This window comes from Xenia sp. Carnegie-2017, unplaced genomic scaffold (assembly GCF_021976095.1).
Source record: "Xenia sp. Carnegie-2017 unplaced genomic scaffold, XeniaSp_v1 HiC_scaffold_20, whole genome shotgun sequence".
NCBI lineage: Eukaryota > Metazoa > Cnidaria > Anthozoa > Malacalcyonacea > Xeniidae > Xenia > Xenia sp. Carnegie-2017.
The window spans coordinates 13,846,005-13,862,158 of NW_025813483.1; the positions used below are offsets into that span (position 1 = coordinate 13,846,005).

Consider the following 16,154-nt stretch of genomic DNA (forward strand, 5'->3'; position numbering starts at 1 on the left):
ATTATAAGTGATGGCTCTCAATGTTGGTAAGAACTAAAAGTTTTGAATGTATTGATGGTTTGTATATATTTAATGTTTCGCCCTCCAAGATTGGCAGAACTTGCTGTTACCCAAATATGTCTCGTACTTCATGTTAGTTTATAATTAGTTTATAATTGTTGAGTCATTGTCTTCCGGGGGGGGATTATGGTAGTCCTCCAGCGGACACAATGAAATGTGTGAAAATTGTGTGAAATTACGAAATAATTTAGTCAAGCAAACGGAAAGTACTACGTAAAACATGGCGTTGAAAGAAGTCGATCAAAACTTTTGACAAGATTCATTCGTGTTTTACATGAGTCCATTTTCTTCAAGACTCAATGAAGGGAAGATTAAGATAATAGTTTAAATGATTCATTTGCTTTGTCGTTATGGGTTCTTTAACGATGGAAGTCATCAGACTTGGTCTTTGGTCGTCTTTTACTGGAGGATGGTTTTACGACCCACATCAAGGACTATTCACAAACACCGTTCATTTTTATCTTTGGATGTTTCTTGTACTGCTACCATTTTCGCTATTTTTAGTATGTATATATTATTCTTGTTATTTGATGTTCATCTTGTTACAAAAGTCGGTTTGTAACTTAGGTGGCTCGCTAAAATAGGTTGTATAGCATATATGAACAACGTAGAATTTTATAAGATTTTACTTCGACAAATTGTTATTGAAATATGTTTCTTTTCATACTGTAGACAAACTTTTATTCAAAACTTTTCATTTTTATTAGGGAACTCCGCGTTCATTTTGCTCATGGATATGGCCAGTATATTGTGTCACAATTGCGACCTTATTTCTCATCATTAAATGCTTAAGTCATCGACTGCATGTTTTATTTGATGGAGAGGTTATCACTTCTACAAATGTTGATGAAGGGACTGGAGAGGAACCATCCAGAGTTGTTGATACCACTGAAAATAATCATTGTACTGAAGATGGCCACGAAACCATTGAATTGCAAGATTTATCAGTGCCATGTCAAAATCATGCAGAGATGGAGGAAGAAAATGCTGCAGTTAATGTAAGTTGTATTCAGCCCATTGAATATTTATGCTTTGCTATTTAATTTTGTGTATTTAGAATTCCATGGAATTGAGAGAAAATATATCTAGCAGTCAGACTTTAGTTGGTTAGTATTTGAATTAAATCAATGCCAATAAAATGTCCTCATACATTAACATACTTTTTTTCTTGATTTCCAGCTGATGTTGATGTTACATTGGACAATGAAATCAAGGTTGGTTATGCTATATGATAGCACTTCTTGAGAATTTGTTTTATTTTGTACTTTACTTCATATTGTTACTAGTTATCTGTCCCTCATGCTACAAATTGATTTCTCACATTGCTTACATAGGTGAATGGGACACATTTGAAACTCACAGATATTCTTAATAATTTACTATGTAGTGACGAAATGCCATGGTGCTTTTTATTGTAGTCATTCTTTGTGATTTTCCTAAGGTTGAAAATGCCATGAGAAGTGAAGATAATGACATTGAATTTGAGAAAGATGAAGCTAGCCCACATAAAGTTAGCTCTATACATGAAAAGAATGATGCAGATGATGTCCATGTGACCGCAGACAATAATCATGTAGTTAAACCTAGCACTACACCAGAAGACATTGGTGAAGTTAATATTAATTTGGCCGTAGAATATTTTGCTGCAATCAAAGTAAATGCTACTCCTGAAGACACCGATACAGTTAATGTGATCACTGAAGATAGTCATGCAGTTGAAGCTGGTACTAAATTTGAAGACAGGAATCAAGCTGACATTTGTATTACCACTGAAGATAATAGTATGGTTAAAGTAGATGTTGATCATAAAGAAACTAATGTACTTGATGTAGGTGTGACCACAGATAATGATGCAGTTAAGGCAGATATTACTTCAAAAAATGGTAGTGTTGATGCCGACGTGACTGACAAAAATAATGATGCAGCTGACAGTAAAGCAGTGAATGTTGATATGCCTCCAGAAGAGTCTGGAAATTTTCACAATTATATACAACTTTATGGTGAGTTGAAATGAATATTACTATTTACAAATTGTAAAAGTTCTTTTATCTATTGTTTCATTGGTTGAGATTATATCACATGATAGGGAAGAACTTAAGCTATTACCTTGAAAGTAGCTTAATAGTCATATAATTCTTTATCTACTAGATAATAATGAAAAAATAACATGCATCATACATAAAAATACAACAATTGGCTCATCTTGGTCAGCATTCGACGTCCACCAAAAAAACATACAAATTTTTCAAAAATATACTTATTTATATCATGATTTATCTTATTTTATTTGTATAGTATTTTGGGAAAGTAGATGTTTCATTTATTTAGTTTGTAGTAAACACAGTTTTTATCTTTGAACATTGGTTTGTAATAAAAACTTACTGACTAAAACCTCAGGAAACAGTGAGTTTGGCTTGATATTTGTGGGGGAGGGGGGTGATGACAATATTCATGTATGCACGTTTGTCGTATAAAGTTCCTTTGAAATCAATTGTTTTCTCGCATCTATATGAATATTGCCACTTTAATTATTGATGCGGGCTACGATGTTGTTTGTTTGTCCATTGTTCCTCTCATCTTCTTCTTGGGGAACAATGTTGGTGTCTGGTATATAATGAACACTGTTAGTTAATAAGTGTTGATTATACACTACTCAATAGTGAGTGAATAATATACACTACTCAATAGTGAGTGAATAATATACACTACTCAATAGTGAGTGAATAATACACACTACTCAATAGTGAGTGAATAATTATACACTACTCAATAGTGAGTGAATAATATACACTACTCAATAGTGAGTGAATAATATACACTACTCAATAGTGAGTGAATAATATACACTACTCAATAGAGTGAATAATACACACTACTCAATAGTGAGTGAATAATTATACACTACTCAATAGTGAGTGAATAATATACACTACTCAATAGTGAGTGAATAATATACACTACTCAATAGTGAGTGAATAATATACACTACTCAATAGTGAGTGAATAATTATACACTACTCAATAGTGAGTGAATAATATACACTACTCAATAGTGAGTGAATAATTATACACTACTCAATAGTGAGTGAATAATACACACTACTCAATAGTGAGTGAATAATTATACACTACTCAATAGTGAGTGAATAATGTACACTACTCAATAATGAGTGAATAATATACACTACTCAATAGTGAGTGAATAATATGCACTACTCAATAGTGAGTGAATAATATACACTACTCAATAGTGAGTGAATAATTATACACTACTCAATAGTGAGTGAATAATATACACTACTCAATAGTGAGTGAATAATATACACTACTCAATAGTGAGTGAATAATATACACTACTCAATAGTGAGTGAATAATTATACACTACTCAATAGTGAGTGAATAATATGTATCATTTTATTCTTCATATCAATGTCTTCATTCTCACATATGTTTTAAATTTTACAACTTATTCAATTATCTTATTTTCCATCATCGTAAATCTTACCTCTCATTTAGGGCCACATTCAGACGACAATATTGATGAGTTGTCAAATGGAAACAGATCAAAATCTCAAAAAACTAGGGATTATGTACCAAGTGTTGATGATGTTGAGTCAATTGAAGGTTTTCCTAAATTCTACCCTGACGTTCTTGCAATTTCCAATGTTTTTGAAGATTCTGCAACCGTGTCATCAAGCTGTAATTCAGGTTTTAAGGATATTACTCGGCCTGGGACACCCATGCCCGGTCGTGCGTCAAGCAAAAGTTCGTCACATGACCAAGAACCGCGTGATTTGGCCGAAATATTTCATCGAGCGCTGGACACTGGGGAAGAGAGAACAGAGAGAACGAATATATTGAATTTGTCACCGCAAAGTAGTATTCCTGTATCTATTAGCAGGTTATTATCTCGTAGCAGGTAATTATCTCGTAGCAGGCTATTATCTCGTAGCAGGTAATTATCTCGTAATAGGTAATCAACTCGTAGTGGATAGTCATCACGTGGGAGGTAATAATTTGCTCCTACGATTTATAAACTTCGCAGCAGGTGATCTCTTCAGCATATGTTGTTCTTCATAGTCATGAAGTACAGCAATATTAATTTTTGATTTTTTCATCTCTGATTTTTTAATGTTTATTGTTTAGATTTGATGAAGGTCAAAGATCACATCGTGTTTCACGTCCATTGACTCGTCGTTCTGCTGGTATACGTCGTCGTCGACCAATGGAATTAACCGATATTGAAAGGTTCAGTTTGTTGACAGGTGAAACCTCTGACGTCACACGTGGTCATCACTTGGCTGTGTCACATGACGACACATCAGCCGGTGCTGTACATCAATATCAAGATGAACACGGTGAGATGAAAGAACTTTTTACATTTCTTGTATATGACCTCTATCAATTGTAACCATTTTGAATCGCAGGAAATATTCGTCAATACGTCTTTGAAATTTCTGATGATCCTGTAGATATTCTTGATCTTGATACCATCGACAGGCAAGTGTTACATCAATAAGCTATCCGTTGAAAATACCTCTAATTCTTCAGTACCTTATACAGGTTGCGTCAAATGAGTAAACTGTTTTGAAACGATTCGAAATTTCGTAATTACTTTAAGTTATGGAAGATTTCATGTAGATAGATTGTTTGGATAAATACAATAGAAAATGAAGAAAAATTCCACCACCTTAACGTTTTTACTAATTTTCGAGCGATTTTAAAATACTCTACTTTTTTGATGCACCCTGTGTATATCACCTGAAAACAAGACATACTCATCAACGTCTATTGTATCACCTGAATACAACACATACTCATCAATGTCTATTGTATCACCTGAATATAACACATACTCATCAACGTCTATTGTATCACCTGAATATAACACATACTCATCAATGTCTATTGTATCACCTGAATACAACACGTACTCATCAACGTCTATTGTATCACCTGAATACAAAACATACTCATCAACGTCTATTGTATCACCTGAATACAAACATACTCATCAACGTCTATTGTATCACCTGAAAACAAGACATACTCATCAACGTCTATTGTATCACCTGAATACAACATATACTCATCAACGTCTATTGTATCACCTGAATACAACACATACTCATCAACGTCTATTGTATCACCTGAATACAAAACATACTCATCAACGTCTATTGTATCACCTGAATACAACACATACTCATCAACGTCTATTGTATCACCTGAATACAAAACATACTCATCAACGTCTATTGTATCACCTGAATACAACACATACTCATCAACGTCCTTTGTATCACCTGAATACAACACATACTCATCAACGTCCATTATATCACCTGAATACAACACATACTCATCAACGTCCATTGTATCTCTTTTTCTTAACATTTCATTTTCATCTAGGGATGGCAGCAGTATTTCATCGGTAATGCCAAACTTCTCCACGCCTCACTCAAATATTGATTCGTCTTCTGATGAATCAAACACTGGCTGTAGAATAAAAACCGAAAAAGGTTTCGCTCAAGCAGAAGAAAAATTCCTCGCAAAATATTCAACTTTGAAATCATTCCTGGGAAATTCGTAAAAATTGCATTCGATCGTTTGGCTTTGCTTGCGGTTTTTGATCGGTTGGTTTAAATTCTCTTTTTTGATTCAAATGATTCTCTTTTATATTGATGTTTATATTCTTATTAGTCTTTCTTGATTCTTATGATTCTATGTTTTTTTTAATGTTTTTATTATTATCATTCTCTAATGATTCTATCTTTTAATGATATACTTATTCGTCTTACTCTTTTTTGATTCTAATGATTCTATCTTTTATTGATATTTCTACGTTTTTGACATAGTCATAAATATACGTATGAAACAATAACTGCTGTTGTACTCGCTGTCTTGGTCTCATTTCTTGGCTACTGGTTGCTTCTCAAGGATTTCTACTCTGATTTTTGGATATTTAACTTTTGTTTCGTGCTGGCTGGTTGTCAATTTTCATTGCTAAAGGTTTAAAGTCTCGTTTTTAATTTATTTTATTGTTGATTCTTATTTTGTTAATTGATTTATTCTCAACATTTTTCTTTTTTTCTTTTTATAGAGTGTTCAACCTGACGCCACCTCACCTACTCATGTAAGATTCTCTGGGGAATGGCTTTATTTACTATATTTTAGAAAGATTTTTGACTTAAGAGATTTTCCCATTCGTATTACTTTTAATGGGATTATGTGAAATGAAAAACGTATTCCACAAAGTTTAATATTTTGATGGAAACGAGTAATACTAATTTACAAAAATGGTTAGCTTATAGCAATCTTCTCTGAAACATAACTTGTTGTTTATCACTTTATAGGGCGACTTATTAGGAACTTAGGAGACTTTACCAACTCGTCCTACGAATGTTTGCTTTTATTTTACTCGTATAAATCCCCGACTTTTTGATACTTCTTGTAAACGGTTTGTGTGGGAATAAAAGAGCCACATTCAACCTGTAATTGTAGGGGGGGATTTGTCAATGGCTATTGAAGAATTACTCTTTCCTTAAACATACAGAGCATTCATTCTTGTACCGCTTGATGGAGAATAATAATATTGTTTATGAATTTTTACTTTAATTTATGTGTATAGGGATTCAATCACGTGGTCCTGTTTAGCAGACCTATATATTTCTGTGTCTTGGCCAGCGGTATCTTGATCTTTGACAAGCTTTCAGATTACGACTTTCAATGTGTATCTGTTTACACGATACCTATGTGCAGTTCAAACGCGGTCGCATATACTAGGGATAGAATGGCAGGTACGTCATTTTCCTTTTGTGTAAAGTAGTTCTGTTTTGTCCGTTCTGATGAGCGGTTTCTTAAATAAACCTAAACTTCGACGTTGCTAATATGAACAAATAATTATTCAAATTCCAAACATATAGAGCAACGTTATTACGACTCACTTTCCCCTTATTGTAATGCACTTCAGAGTATTTCAATGTCACTGATATATTGTTCTTCAGAGTATTATACACATTGTACGTAAGCGTCAAGATCTCTCGCTATCATTTGTGAAAACCGAGAAAATCAAGCAATGTATATTTTAAATTCAGATTTCATTCTGGCATTTCCCATAGTATTTCTCATGGGACTTTTACCTCAAGTCAATACCTTTCTCATGTTTCTTCTGGAGCAGTTGGAAATTCATATCTTCGGTGGCAATGGTATTCAAAATTGTTGCAATCAATTATACTTCGGAAGTTTCATGTATACTTACAATTTTTAGCCAGTACCAGTCTCAGAGCTGCTATTTTTGCCTTTTTTCGAAGTTTGTTAGCCGTTGGATTGCTTTTTGGTTTTTGTTACGGCGCTTTTGAGCAAAGTAAGGTAGGAAAACAATAATTTTGTACCACTTCTTCATGGTTGAAGTATGGTATGCACATCTCTGTGGTTTATTACAGGATAAAATGTACTTCTCTATGGTTGTATACAGTATAAAATGTACTTCTCTATGGTTGATTACTGTATAAAATGTACTTCTCTATGGTTGATTACTGTATAAAATGTACTTCTCTATGGTTGATTACTGTATAAAATGTACTTCTCTATGGTTGATTACTGTATAAAATGTACTTCTCTATGGTTGATTACTGTATAAAATGTACTTCTCTATGGTTGATTACTGTATAAAATGTACTTCTCTATGGTTAATTACTGTATAAAATGTACTTCTATGGTTGATTACAGTATAAAATGTACTTCTCTATGGTTGATTACAGTATAAAATGTACTTCCCTATGGTTGTGTACTGTGTAAAGTGTACATCTTTATGGTTAATGATTTTATACATTCCTAGGGTGATTTACCGGGTGAAGATATTTTATTCAGCGTATTTAGTGGATTGGCAATATCAATATCATATCATCTCAGTCGTTCTGTGGCAGATCCCATGCCTTTCTGGTAAGAATCGACTTTTCCTCTCAACTATTCTAACCTTTCTTCCATGCTTCAATGTGAAAGAATTGATGTTAATAAAACATGTTTTGTTCTAAATTCTCTCGTATTTTCTCTCATCAAGTACGTTTTCTAACATTATTCTTCTGTTACCGTGTATTAAGGCGACTGTTTCGCAGCTCCGCCTGCTGTAAAGAAAATGAGGTTGTAATTAATGTCAAATCGGGCGAAATCGATGATCCATTGCCTGCGAAACTTCAGAAAACTTTCGTGAGTCGATTTTTATGAATTAAAAGGATGTGTTTGTATTTATATTACTGTTTTCCACCCGCATTTCGGAATGTTTATTTCAGATGCGTCGAGCTCATCATGATCTTATTGTATGCATCATCACAGCCGTATTTGTCTTTGGTGTTCATGTCAGTAAAGTATTTACTGAATTATATGTAAGTAATTGTCATAATTTACTGAATTATATGTAAGTAATTGTCATAATTTACTGAATTATATGTAAGTAATTGTCATATTTGTTCTTTCATGAACACATTATGACAAGTAATTTGGAATGCGTGTATAAGAATACATTTTCGATGTTTTAGGCTGCGTTTACACTATATACACTATACTTATCACACATCTTCATTTGCTTTAAAGGGATAACTGTTTGGAGTAAAAGCTTATTAGGCTGATAGATTTAGTCTATTCGATTGTGTTCCTAACGTTGAACAATTTCACTGCCATTTAATACAAAGAAAATTTAACCTGCTACGATAGTAATTCGCTTTAGGGTAAACGGGGTCTTAGAAGCAAATTAAGAGAAGTCAGGCTTGATGGTGTGGCCATGTAGGGGGAGGGGGGGGGGTGTCTATAGGTAGAATAAAGTTGCGTTTAGAACTGCAAAGTAAGAGGTGTAGATGACGACCAAAGAGGAGGTTTATGAATATATTGACAAAGGAAGTTGAATGGTTTGAGACAAGAGAATACAGCAGACAGAAATAATGAATATTGCATGTAGATTTATTCATTGTTGTTATCCCTAAGAGAAGAAGCCGAAAGCCGAAAGGAAGAGAGAGAGAGAATGTTTAAAGCAGAAGGCAAATTAATCATAAAAAAATGTTTATCGTTTGTGTAGGATTACCTCAGCTGGATCTTTTTTTTCTTGGCTGGAGTGATTGGGTTTTTTGCACATTATCTTATGCCACAATTACGAAAAGCATTACCTTGGCTATGTTGTGCTCGTCCTTTTCTCAAGACTCAAGAATATCATTTATATGAAGTGAAAGGTTTTGCGTTTTGTTTTTTTTTTGTTTTTAAACATGTTGATTTTAGTCTATTTTTATTGTGTTTTTTTTTACTGCATCTCTCAGGAGCTCCTAAACTTGTCTGGTTCGAGAAATTCTACGTATGGCTTTGCTTTATCGAGAGAAACATTATATATCCTTGTTTGTTTCTCGGTACATTGAGTAAATATGCTGAGGATATGGTATTCAAGTTTGGCTCAATGTAAGTCGCTAATGGCTAGTTATTTGTGTTGGTATGACAAATTTTTTATTTATTTTCTTCTATTATTCAGAGGTGGCTCGTTGTTATTGAGCACAATTGCTCTAAAAATGATGAGATCTTCATTTGCCGACACTTCGAAACAATACATATTAGTGATATGGACGTTACTTTTTTTTCGCTACGATTTCTCGAAATATTCCGAAGGATTTCCTATTAATTATTTTGTGATGTCGATAATATTGTCTAAGGTGTGTTTCTTTGCGATTCTCATGAACGTAGACATCATCAATGATAACATCTGTGTTATTCTTATAGGTTTACGAACTCATGTTAAAATTGAGATTCGTGTTTAGCTACATCGCTCCATGGCAAATTCCATGGGGATCTGCGTTCCACGCCTTTGCTCAGCCGTTCAGTATTCCTCGTATCCTCTACTATTTTATGTATTTTTAAAGGTTTCACACATTTTAGCCATTTTTTCTTTGCTTTTGCTGTTTGCTTTCCTTTACAATCAGATTCAACAATGCTATTTTTTCAAACCATTTTATCGTCGTTTTTGTCAGCGCCACTCAACCCATTCTTAGGCAGTGCCATTTTTCTTTGTTCGTATGTCAGACCTGTGAAATTTTGGGAGAAAAACTACAAGTAAGAACTCATTCATTTGCCATGTTTATTGATGTTGATTGTTCAGGCTAGTGCTGTCCTTAGAATGAAGTAGATAAGTGTTTTGACACATGAAGATGACTATAGCTAAGGATGTTGTCACAACAGTCAATCAATCGCAACAATCCTTCTCAGGACAACAACAGTCCTTCTCAGGACAACAACAGTCCTTCTCAGGATACAAACAATCGTTTTCATGACCACAACAGTCTTTCTCAGGACACCAACAGTCCTTTTCAGGACCACAACAGTCTTTCTCAGGACACCAACAGTCCTTTTCAGGACCACAACAGTCTTTCTCAGGACACCAACAGTCCTTTTCAGGACCACAACAGTCTCTAAGGACACCAACAGTCCTTTTCAGGACCACAACAGTCTCTAAGGACAACAACAGTCCTTCTCAGGACACAAACGGTGTTTGTCAGGATTGCACTAGTATAAACGATCAACATCATCTAGATGTAACGGTTCAACCCCCTCCTATTCACAAGGCTCAATTGAATTAAAACATGATTCAAACTAATCCATCCTTACTTTCTTAGGCTCACTTTCATTGAATTAAAACATGATTCCTCTCCCCGTTCAAACTAATCACATCCTTACTTTCTTAGGCTCACTTTCATTGAATTAAAAACATGATTCCTCTCCCTAGCACCAGTCGCGTGGATCACACGAACACTCGGCTGTCGCAACTTGATCGTAATCCAGGATCGGACGACAACAATCTGAACTCGATCTTCTATGAACACTTGACGCGTTCTCTTCAACATAGTCTGTGCGGAGATTTGATTCTCGGTCGTTGGGGACCGGTATCTAGTGGAGATTGCTTTGTACTTGCGTCGGAATATCTTAATGCTTTAGTTCATATTATAGAGATTGGTAATGGTCTCGTCACTTTTCAGCTGCGTGGACTCGAGTTTCGAGGTAAAAATTCAAAGCAAATGGTTAGTGACTGTGTGCCCCCAACTGTCTTTTTGTTTTGATTTACCTGGCCTTTATCGTACTACAGGAACTTATTGTCAACAAAGAGAAGTTGAAGCAATCACTGAAGATGTTGAAAGCGACAAAGGTTTTCTTTAGTATTCACCTGTATCTCTGAAGAACGTTTTTACTTTTCCATTATACATGTATCACTTAAATACTCTTCTATCGCTTCAATAGCTATGCATCTCTTTAACACGTATGCTCCCTTAATTCACCTGCTCTTTATAGCTGCACTCAGGTTTATGTATATGCTTCTATTCATGGCGTTTTCAACAAGATCCTGAACCTTTTCATCTAGGTTGTTGTTGCTGTGAGCCCGGTCACTTGCCTGGTGTTCTGTCTGTCAATGCTGCATTTGGTCAGCGTTGGTTGTCATGGCAGGTGACGTCGGTAAAATACGTCATAGAAGGTTATAGCATCAGTGACAACAGTGCGACCTCTATGCTACAAGTGTTCGATCTTCGTAAGATTTTAGTTACGTACTATGTGAAGGTAAATAAATTATATACAATACAATAAAAGATGTTGGTGTCCAATTTTACTGTATGTACTCCACTGTACAATGGAAGATATTAATGTCCCATTTTAATGTATGTACTTTATGTATTTTCCTTCACTGTAGATCACTAAATATCCACATAGCATGAAGTTATTATTCATTGTTTTACCATGATTTTCAGGCGATTATTTTTTATGCGGTGCGTTCGACCAAATTAGTTGAGTGGTTGACCAACGAAGACATTCAAAATGGATTACTTTCATTCAACGGATTGGATTATGTCGAGAAGGAATCGACGTTCAACCAGAATATTGACGATGATTATGATGCTCTTGCAAAAGGGATTTCAAGAGACAGTTTCTATAACACGTATTCTGATTGGATCATATTTTGCGCCGGACGTAGACATGACGTAAGTCTGTACTCATGTCTTTCTATAGAATTCCTTTCATGGTAAAATGCTCATCCTTTCGTGGGTTTAGGAAATTCCTTGCGACAAACCATCCACTCTTGTCACGTTATGTTTTGCTTTGAGCCTGCTAGGACGTCGAACATTGGGTACAGCAGGCCATCAACAATTTTCAAGGTATTAGATTGAAGACATTGCAGGGTAAAATGTGTATATGTTTTGCAAATGTTGTATTTTTGTGTTTCTGTAGCCTCGAGTTTCTTTACGGTCTTCACGCGTTATTTAAAGGTGATTTTCGTATCACTAACCAGAAAGATGAGTGGGTACTTTGTGATATGAATCTTTTGAAGAATGTCGTAGCTCCTGCTGTGAGAATGTCATTGAAATTACATCAAGATCATTTTACATTTCCTGATGAATACGATGAACCTGCCATCTTGTATTCAGCCATTGCAACTCACGAAGAGAATCTCGTCATAGCCCACGAGGGTGATCCCGCGTGGAGACAAGCGGTATTAGCCAATCGTGACTCACTACTTGCTCTCAGGTACACCCTTATTAAATGACACACACACACGAAGAGTGCTTCCATCTTTCTCATCTTTTTTGATCATTTTACGTAGGCACGTGAATTATGACGCCATTGATGACTACAAGATAATCATGTTGAACAAAAGATATTTGAGTTTTCGAGTGATTAAAGTAACTGAAAAAGTTGTGTTTATAGTCTTTTGCATGCCAAAATTATCTTCTTTTATCATTCGGTGATGACACTTCAATTTTCTCAGGTCAATCGTGAATGCGTTCGTGGCTTCTGGGCCAGTCAACTTCAGGAGCTCATCTTTCTAAGAAATCGTAATCCTGAACGAGGCTCTATACAGAATTCCAAGCAGGTTCTTCGTAACATTATTAATTCTTCCTGTGATCAACCAATTGGCTACCCTATTTACGTCTCACCGCTGACCACTTCGTATGCAGACACGAACGATCAGCTTTATTCGTTTAGCTATGGCGCATTGCAGGTTACCAGAATCTTGAACGGCTTAAGAAAGGCCTGGAACCAATTAAGAATACGCTGTGGCACTCTTTGTAGCGAAACGTCAGAACCAGTTGAAAGTGGCGTGCACAGAGGTATACCAAGCGTGCGTGAGCCCGCAGTGCTGGAAACTGTGCGTGTTAGACTGGATACAAATCTTAGTTCTCCGAGAACGGGAGCGCGGCATTTAAGTACATCAACAAATAGATCTTTAAGTGGAAGTGCTCCACAACCCGAAAGTAAACTGTCAAGCTCATTTGTCAGTAAATATACCAAATTACTCCACAATCTTCCCCGACTGGTAGTGAACCTGCGAGCAGTCAACAGTTCTTAAAATATAAACGTTGATTTTAAATGGGTTAGAAAGTCGCTAGAAACATTCTTCAAAAAGAGTTGGCTTGCGTTTTGTACAAAATATTAAAAATTCTCGCAAATGTAAATAGATAGTGCTGTTATATTGATATTGGGTACTGTTGTAACATATTTTTCTAATTATCACTAGACATTATACAAAATCTTTATTGTTAAGTCGAGGTATTTGGGGGTACTTCACGACGTCGATCTTATTAAAAATGAAATATGTAAAACAACGAAATTAGCTGCAATTTATTCTATCCCCTTGTCACAAACAACTTTTAAATTTTCATGTCATTTATGCACAGCGAAACCAACTGCTCAAACACAGAAACTGGTCTTTAATCTTCATTGATCCTTCTGAAAAGAGTACATTAAATTTACTAAAATACAAAGTCATCAGCAAAAACTAAGGGGATTTTCTTCTCCGTAAACTGGTTTGCCAAATACTAAAAACTTTGCCAATATTTCATTATTGAGTGTCTTTCATAGAGGTTGAACTATGCTATGAAAAAAGCAAGTTTCATCTGACGAGATCTTTTAGGGACTTTCATGAGACTTTCAGGGACTTTCAGGGACTACCATGATACTACTAATTGCTGGCGCCTTTGTGCTTTACTTCCATTGGTTTTACATAGCTCTAAAACTTCAATCGCAATATTGATGAGGGAAAGTTCTCTACCTGTTTGAGTCACTCATATATAGTTGAAATCTTTAATTGGACAAAACAAAATATTGAGTCGTTGGATTAAACAATAAATTGTGGTCTCAAAGTATTATAATTATAAAATTTCAATTAGTAAAATCATCCAAGCAATAAACTTTGGGCCTTTACGGCTTTTCTTTTGTTTACATGTAGCCTAATTTAATTCCCATAAGTGTAAAAACTGCTTTCTGTATCAATGCCCTAAATCCTCTTGCCAGTGAAGATTTACATTAAATGCTAAATACTAAATGCCAAATCATCAGTATATAAAATAGCAGTTCTTATGCTGAATTAGTCACTGGTAAATACTTATCAACGGTGTTAGTTTCTAGCATTCTGTTGCATGTAGATAAGATTATTATCAAAACGCATTCTTTCATTTGCGACGAAAGATGAATTTTAAAGAACTTAACTTGACATATCTTGGTGACTGGCCGGTCGAAGAACGTGTAGTTATCGATCTTGTTAGCTTCTTTGGTATCATCTTTAATTCGTTGACATTGATTGTGCTATTGTTTAAATCAAAGAAGATCTTCACTCCGGTTGGAGCAGTATTTGCCATACACCTTAGTTTGGCTCATCTCTTCTTTAATATTGGTACTTTGACATGGGTTTTATTCGGCAATTCGGAAATTCCAAACACTAAATTACACTATGAAGCACAACTTATACAATGGGGAAATTTGTCTGCTTCGTTCCTGTCGCTGGGATTAATGACTTTCGAGAGAGTTTTAGTGATCGTCTTTAGAGAGCGAAAATATTTCAAAAAATCGTATGCACGCACATGTATTGGCCTGACATGGATCATATCTGTTTGTTCTACCATCATAATGATTCACAATGTTGTAATAGGACAGATGATAGTTATTGTGCTGTCTGAGATATGTCTACTATTCTCTGTTGTATCTTATATAAAAATATATATCGAAATCAGAGATTTAGACATCTATAGATCACTCAGCACGGCGAGATATTCCGCAGACAATAACCAAGTGAGCATTGGAATAGAAAGAAATCAACATTGTCGTCGAGTTGCTGAATTTCAAGAGTCTGGTCTAACAAATGTCCCAATAATTTTGTGGATTATCGTCGTTATAACTGTAATGCCATACATGTTGGTGATGCAGGGTTTTTTGATGCGTGAAATACTCTGTTCTTACTGTGGTTTTACAAAATTTGCAACCTACGTTATCGAAGGACTGTATCCAATAAAAATACTAAACTTTGAACTAACACCATTCGTCTATGCCTGGCAATTGCCTAAGTTTCGCAAAATGTTCAAGAAAACTTTTTGTGATTTCTTTATCTGCAGATTAGTATCGAGAAACATCTATCCTCCAACTACAATAGCCCTAAGTAGTTCCACTACAACAGATGACAGTGATGCCTTGACGCCTTGCTCTGGCAGTCCCGGAATAATTACCACCCCCGAAATAATTACCACTCCTTTGGAAGAAGATTATACTGACAGTTTAACATGTGTTTGCACAAAAAGATCTTCAAGTTCAACAGCAACTTACACTGATAGTTCTACAGCATCGTTTGGCACTTGCAGTTCAAATACAATGGCTGGCACTGGTAGTCCCACTGAAATGGTTGGCACTGGTGGTCCCACTGAAATGGCTGGCACTTGTGGTCCCACTGAAATGGCTGGCACTGGTAGTCCCACTGAAATGGCTGGCACTGGTAGTCCCACTGAAATGGCTGGCACTGGTAGTCCCACTGAAATGGACGGCAGTGGTGGTTCAAGTGCAATACCTGCCACTGTTTGTTCTTTTGCAATATATCATGACCATCTTGCTATAGATGACAATGTTAATTCTACATTAGCATGATTTGTTTAAGCTGATTGCAAGTCCAAGAAGTTTAATGTTTTATTCTACCTTCGACCTTTCGAGTTTTGATATCATTATTTATTTCTTGTCTTAGAAAAACGCTTAGTAAACTATCATAATGCGACTTGGTATTATCGAAACTTTGGTTAAATTATAGAAAATCTAT

At 35.3% G+C, this 16,154-nt stretch overlaps 2 protein-coding genes across 2 annotated transcripts; both read left to right on the forward strand.

Annotated features, from left to right (window-relative positions):
* Positions 1 to 219: 219 nt before the first annotated feature.
* LOC124441425 (pecanex-like protein 1) lies at positions 220 to 13,688 on the forward strand. The gene is given in 31 exon segments (XM_046991894.1): positions 220 to 563; positions 768 to 1,058; positions 1,118 to 1,166; positions 1,240 to 1,274; positions 1,502 to 2,060; positions 3,578 to 3,980; positions 4,208 to 4,419; positions 4,489 to 4,561; positions 5,474 to 5,629; positions 5,632 to 5,697; positions 5,920 to 6,073; positions 6,165 to 6,197; positions 6,693 to 6,861; positions 7,159 to 7,269; positions 7,332 to 7,432; positions 7,902 to 8,005; positions 8,164 to 8,269; positions 8,353 to 8,445; positions 9,132 to 9,282; positions 9,367 to 9,502; positions 9,573 to 9,750; positions 9,818 to 9,926; positions 10,018 to 10,147; positions 10,818 to 11,089; positions 11,175 to 11,234; positions 11,448 to 11,641; positions 11,830 to 12,060; positions 12,131 to 12,234; positions 12,308 to 12,604; positions 12,681 to 12,759; positions 12,846 to 13,688. Coding segments are annotated over 31 exon segments (5,391 nt in total). The 5' UTR covers positions 220 to 410; the 3' UTR covers positions 13,428 to 13,688.
* A 1,280-nt stretch (positions 13,689 to 14,968) lies between these two features.
* Positions 14,969 to 16,154, forward strand: LOC124441414. The gene has a single exon (XM_046991881.1). It carries the CDS (start codon positions 14,984 to 14,986, stop codon positions 15,986 to 15,988), a length of 1,005 nt encoding a protein of 334 aa, XP_046847837.1. The 5' UTR covers positions 14,969 to 14,983; the 3' UTR covers positions 15,989 to 16,154.

What these genes read in the sequence shown, in the direction of transcription:
- LOC124441414 (XM_046991881.1), top strand. Translation starts at nt 14,984, where the DNA reads ATGATTCACAATGTTGTAATAGGACAGATGATAGTTATTGTGCTGTCT.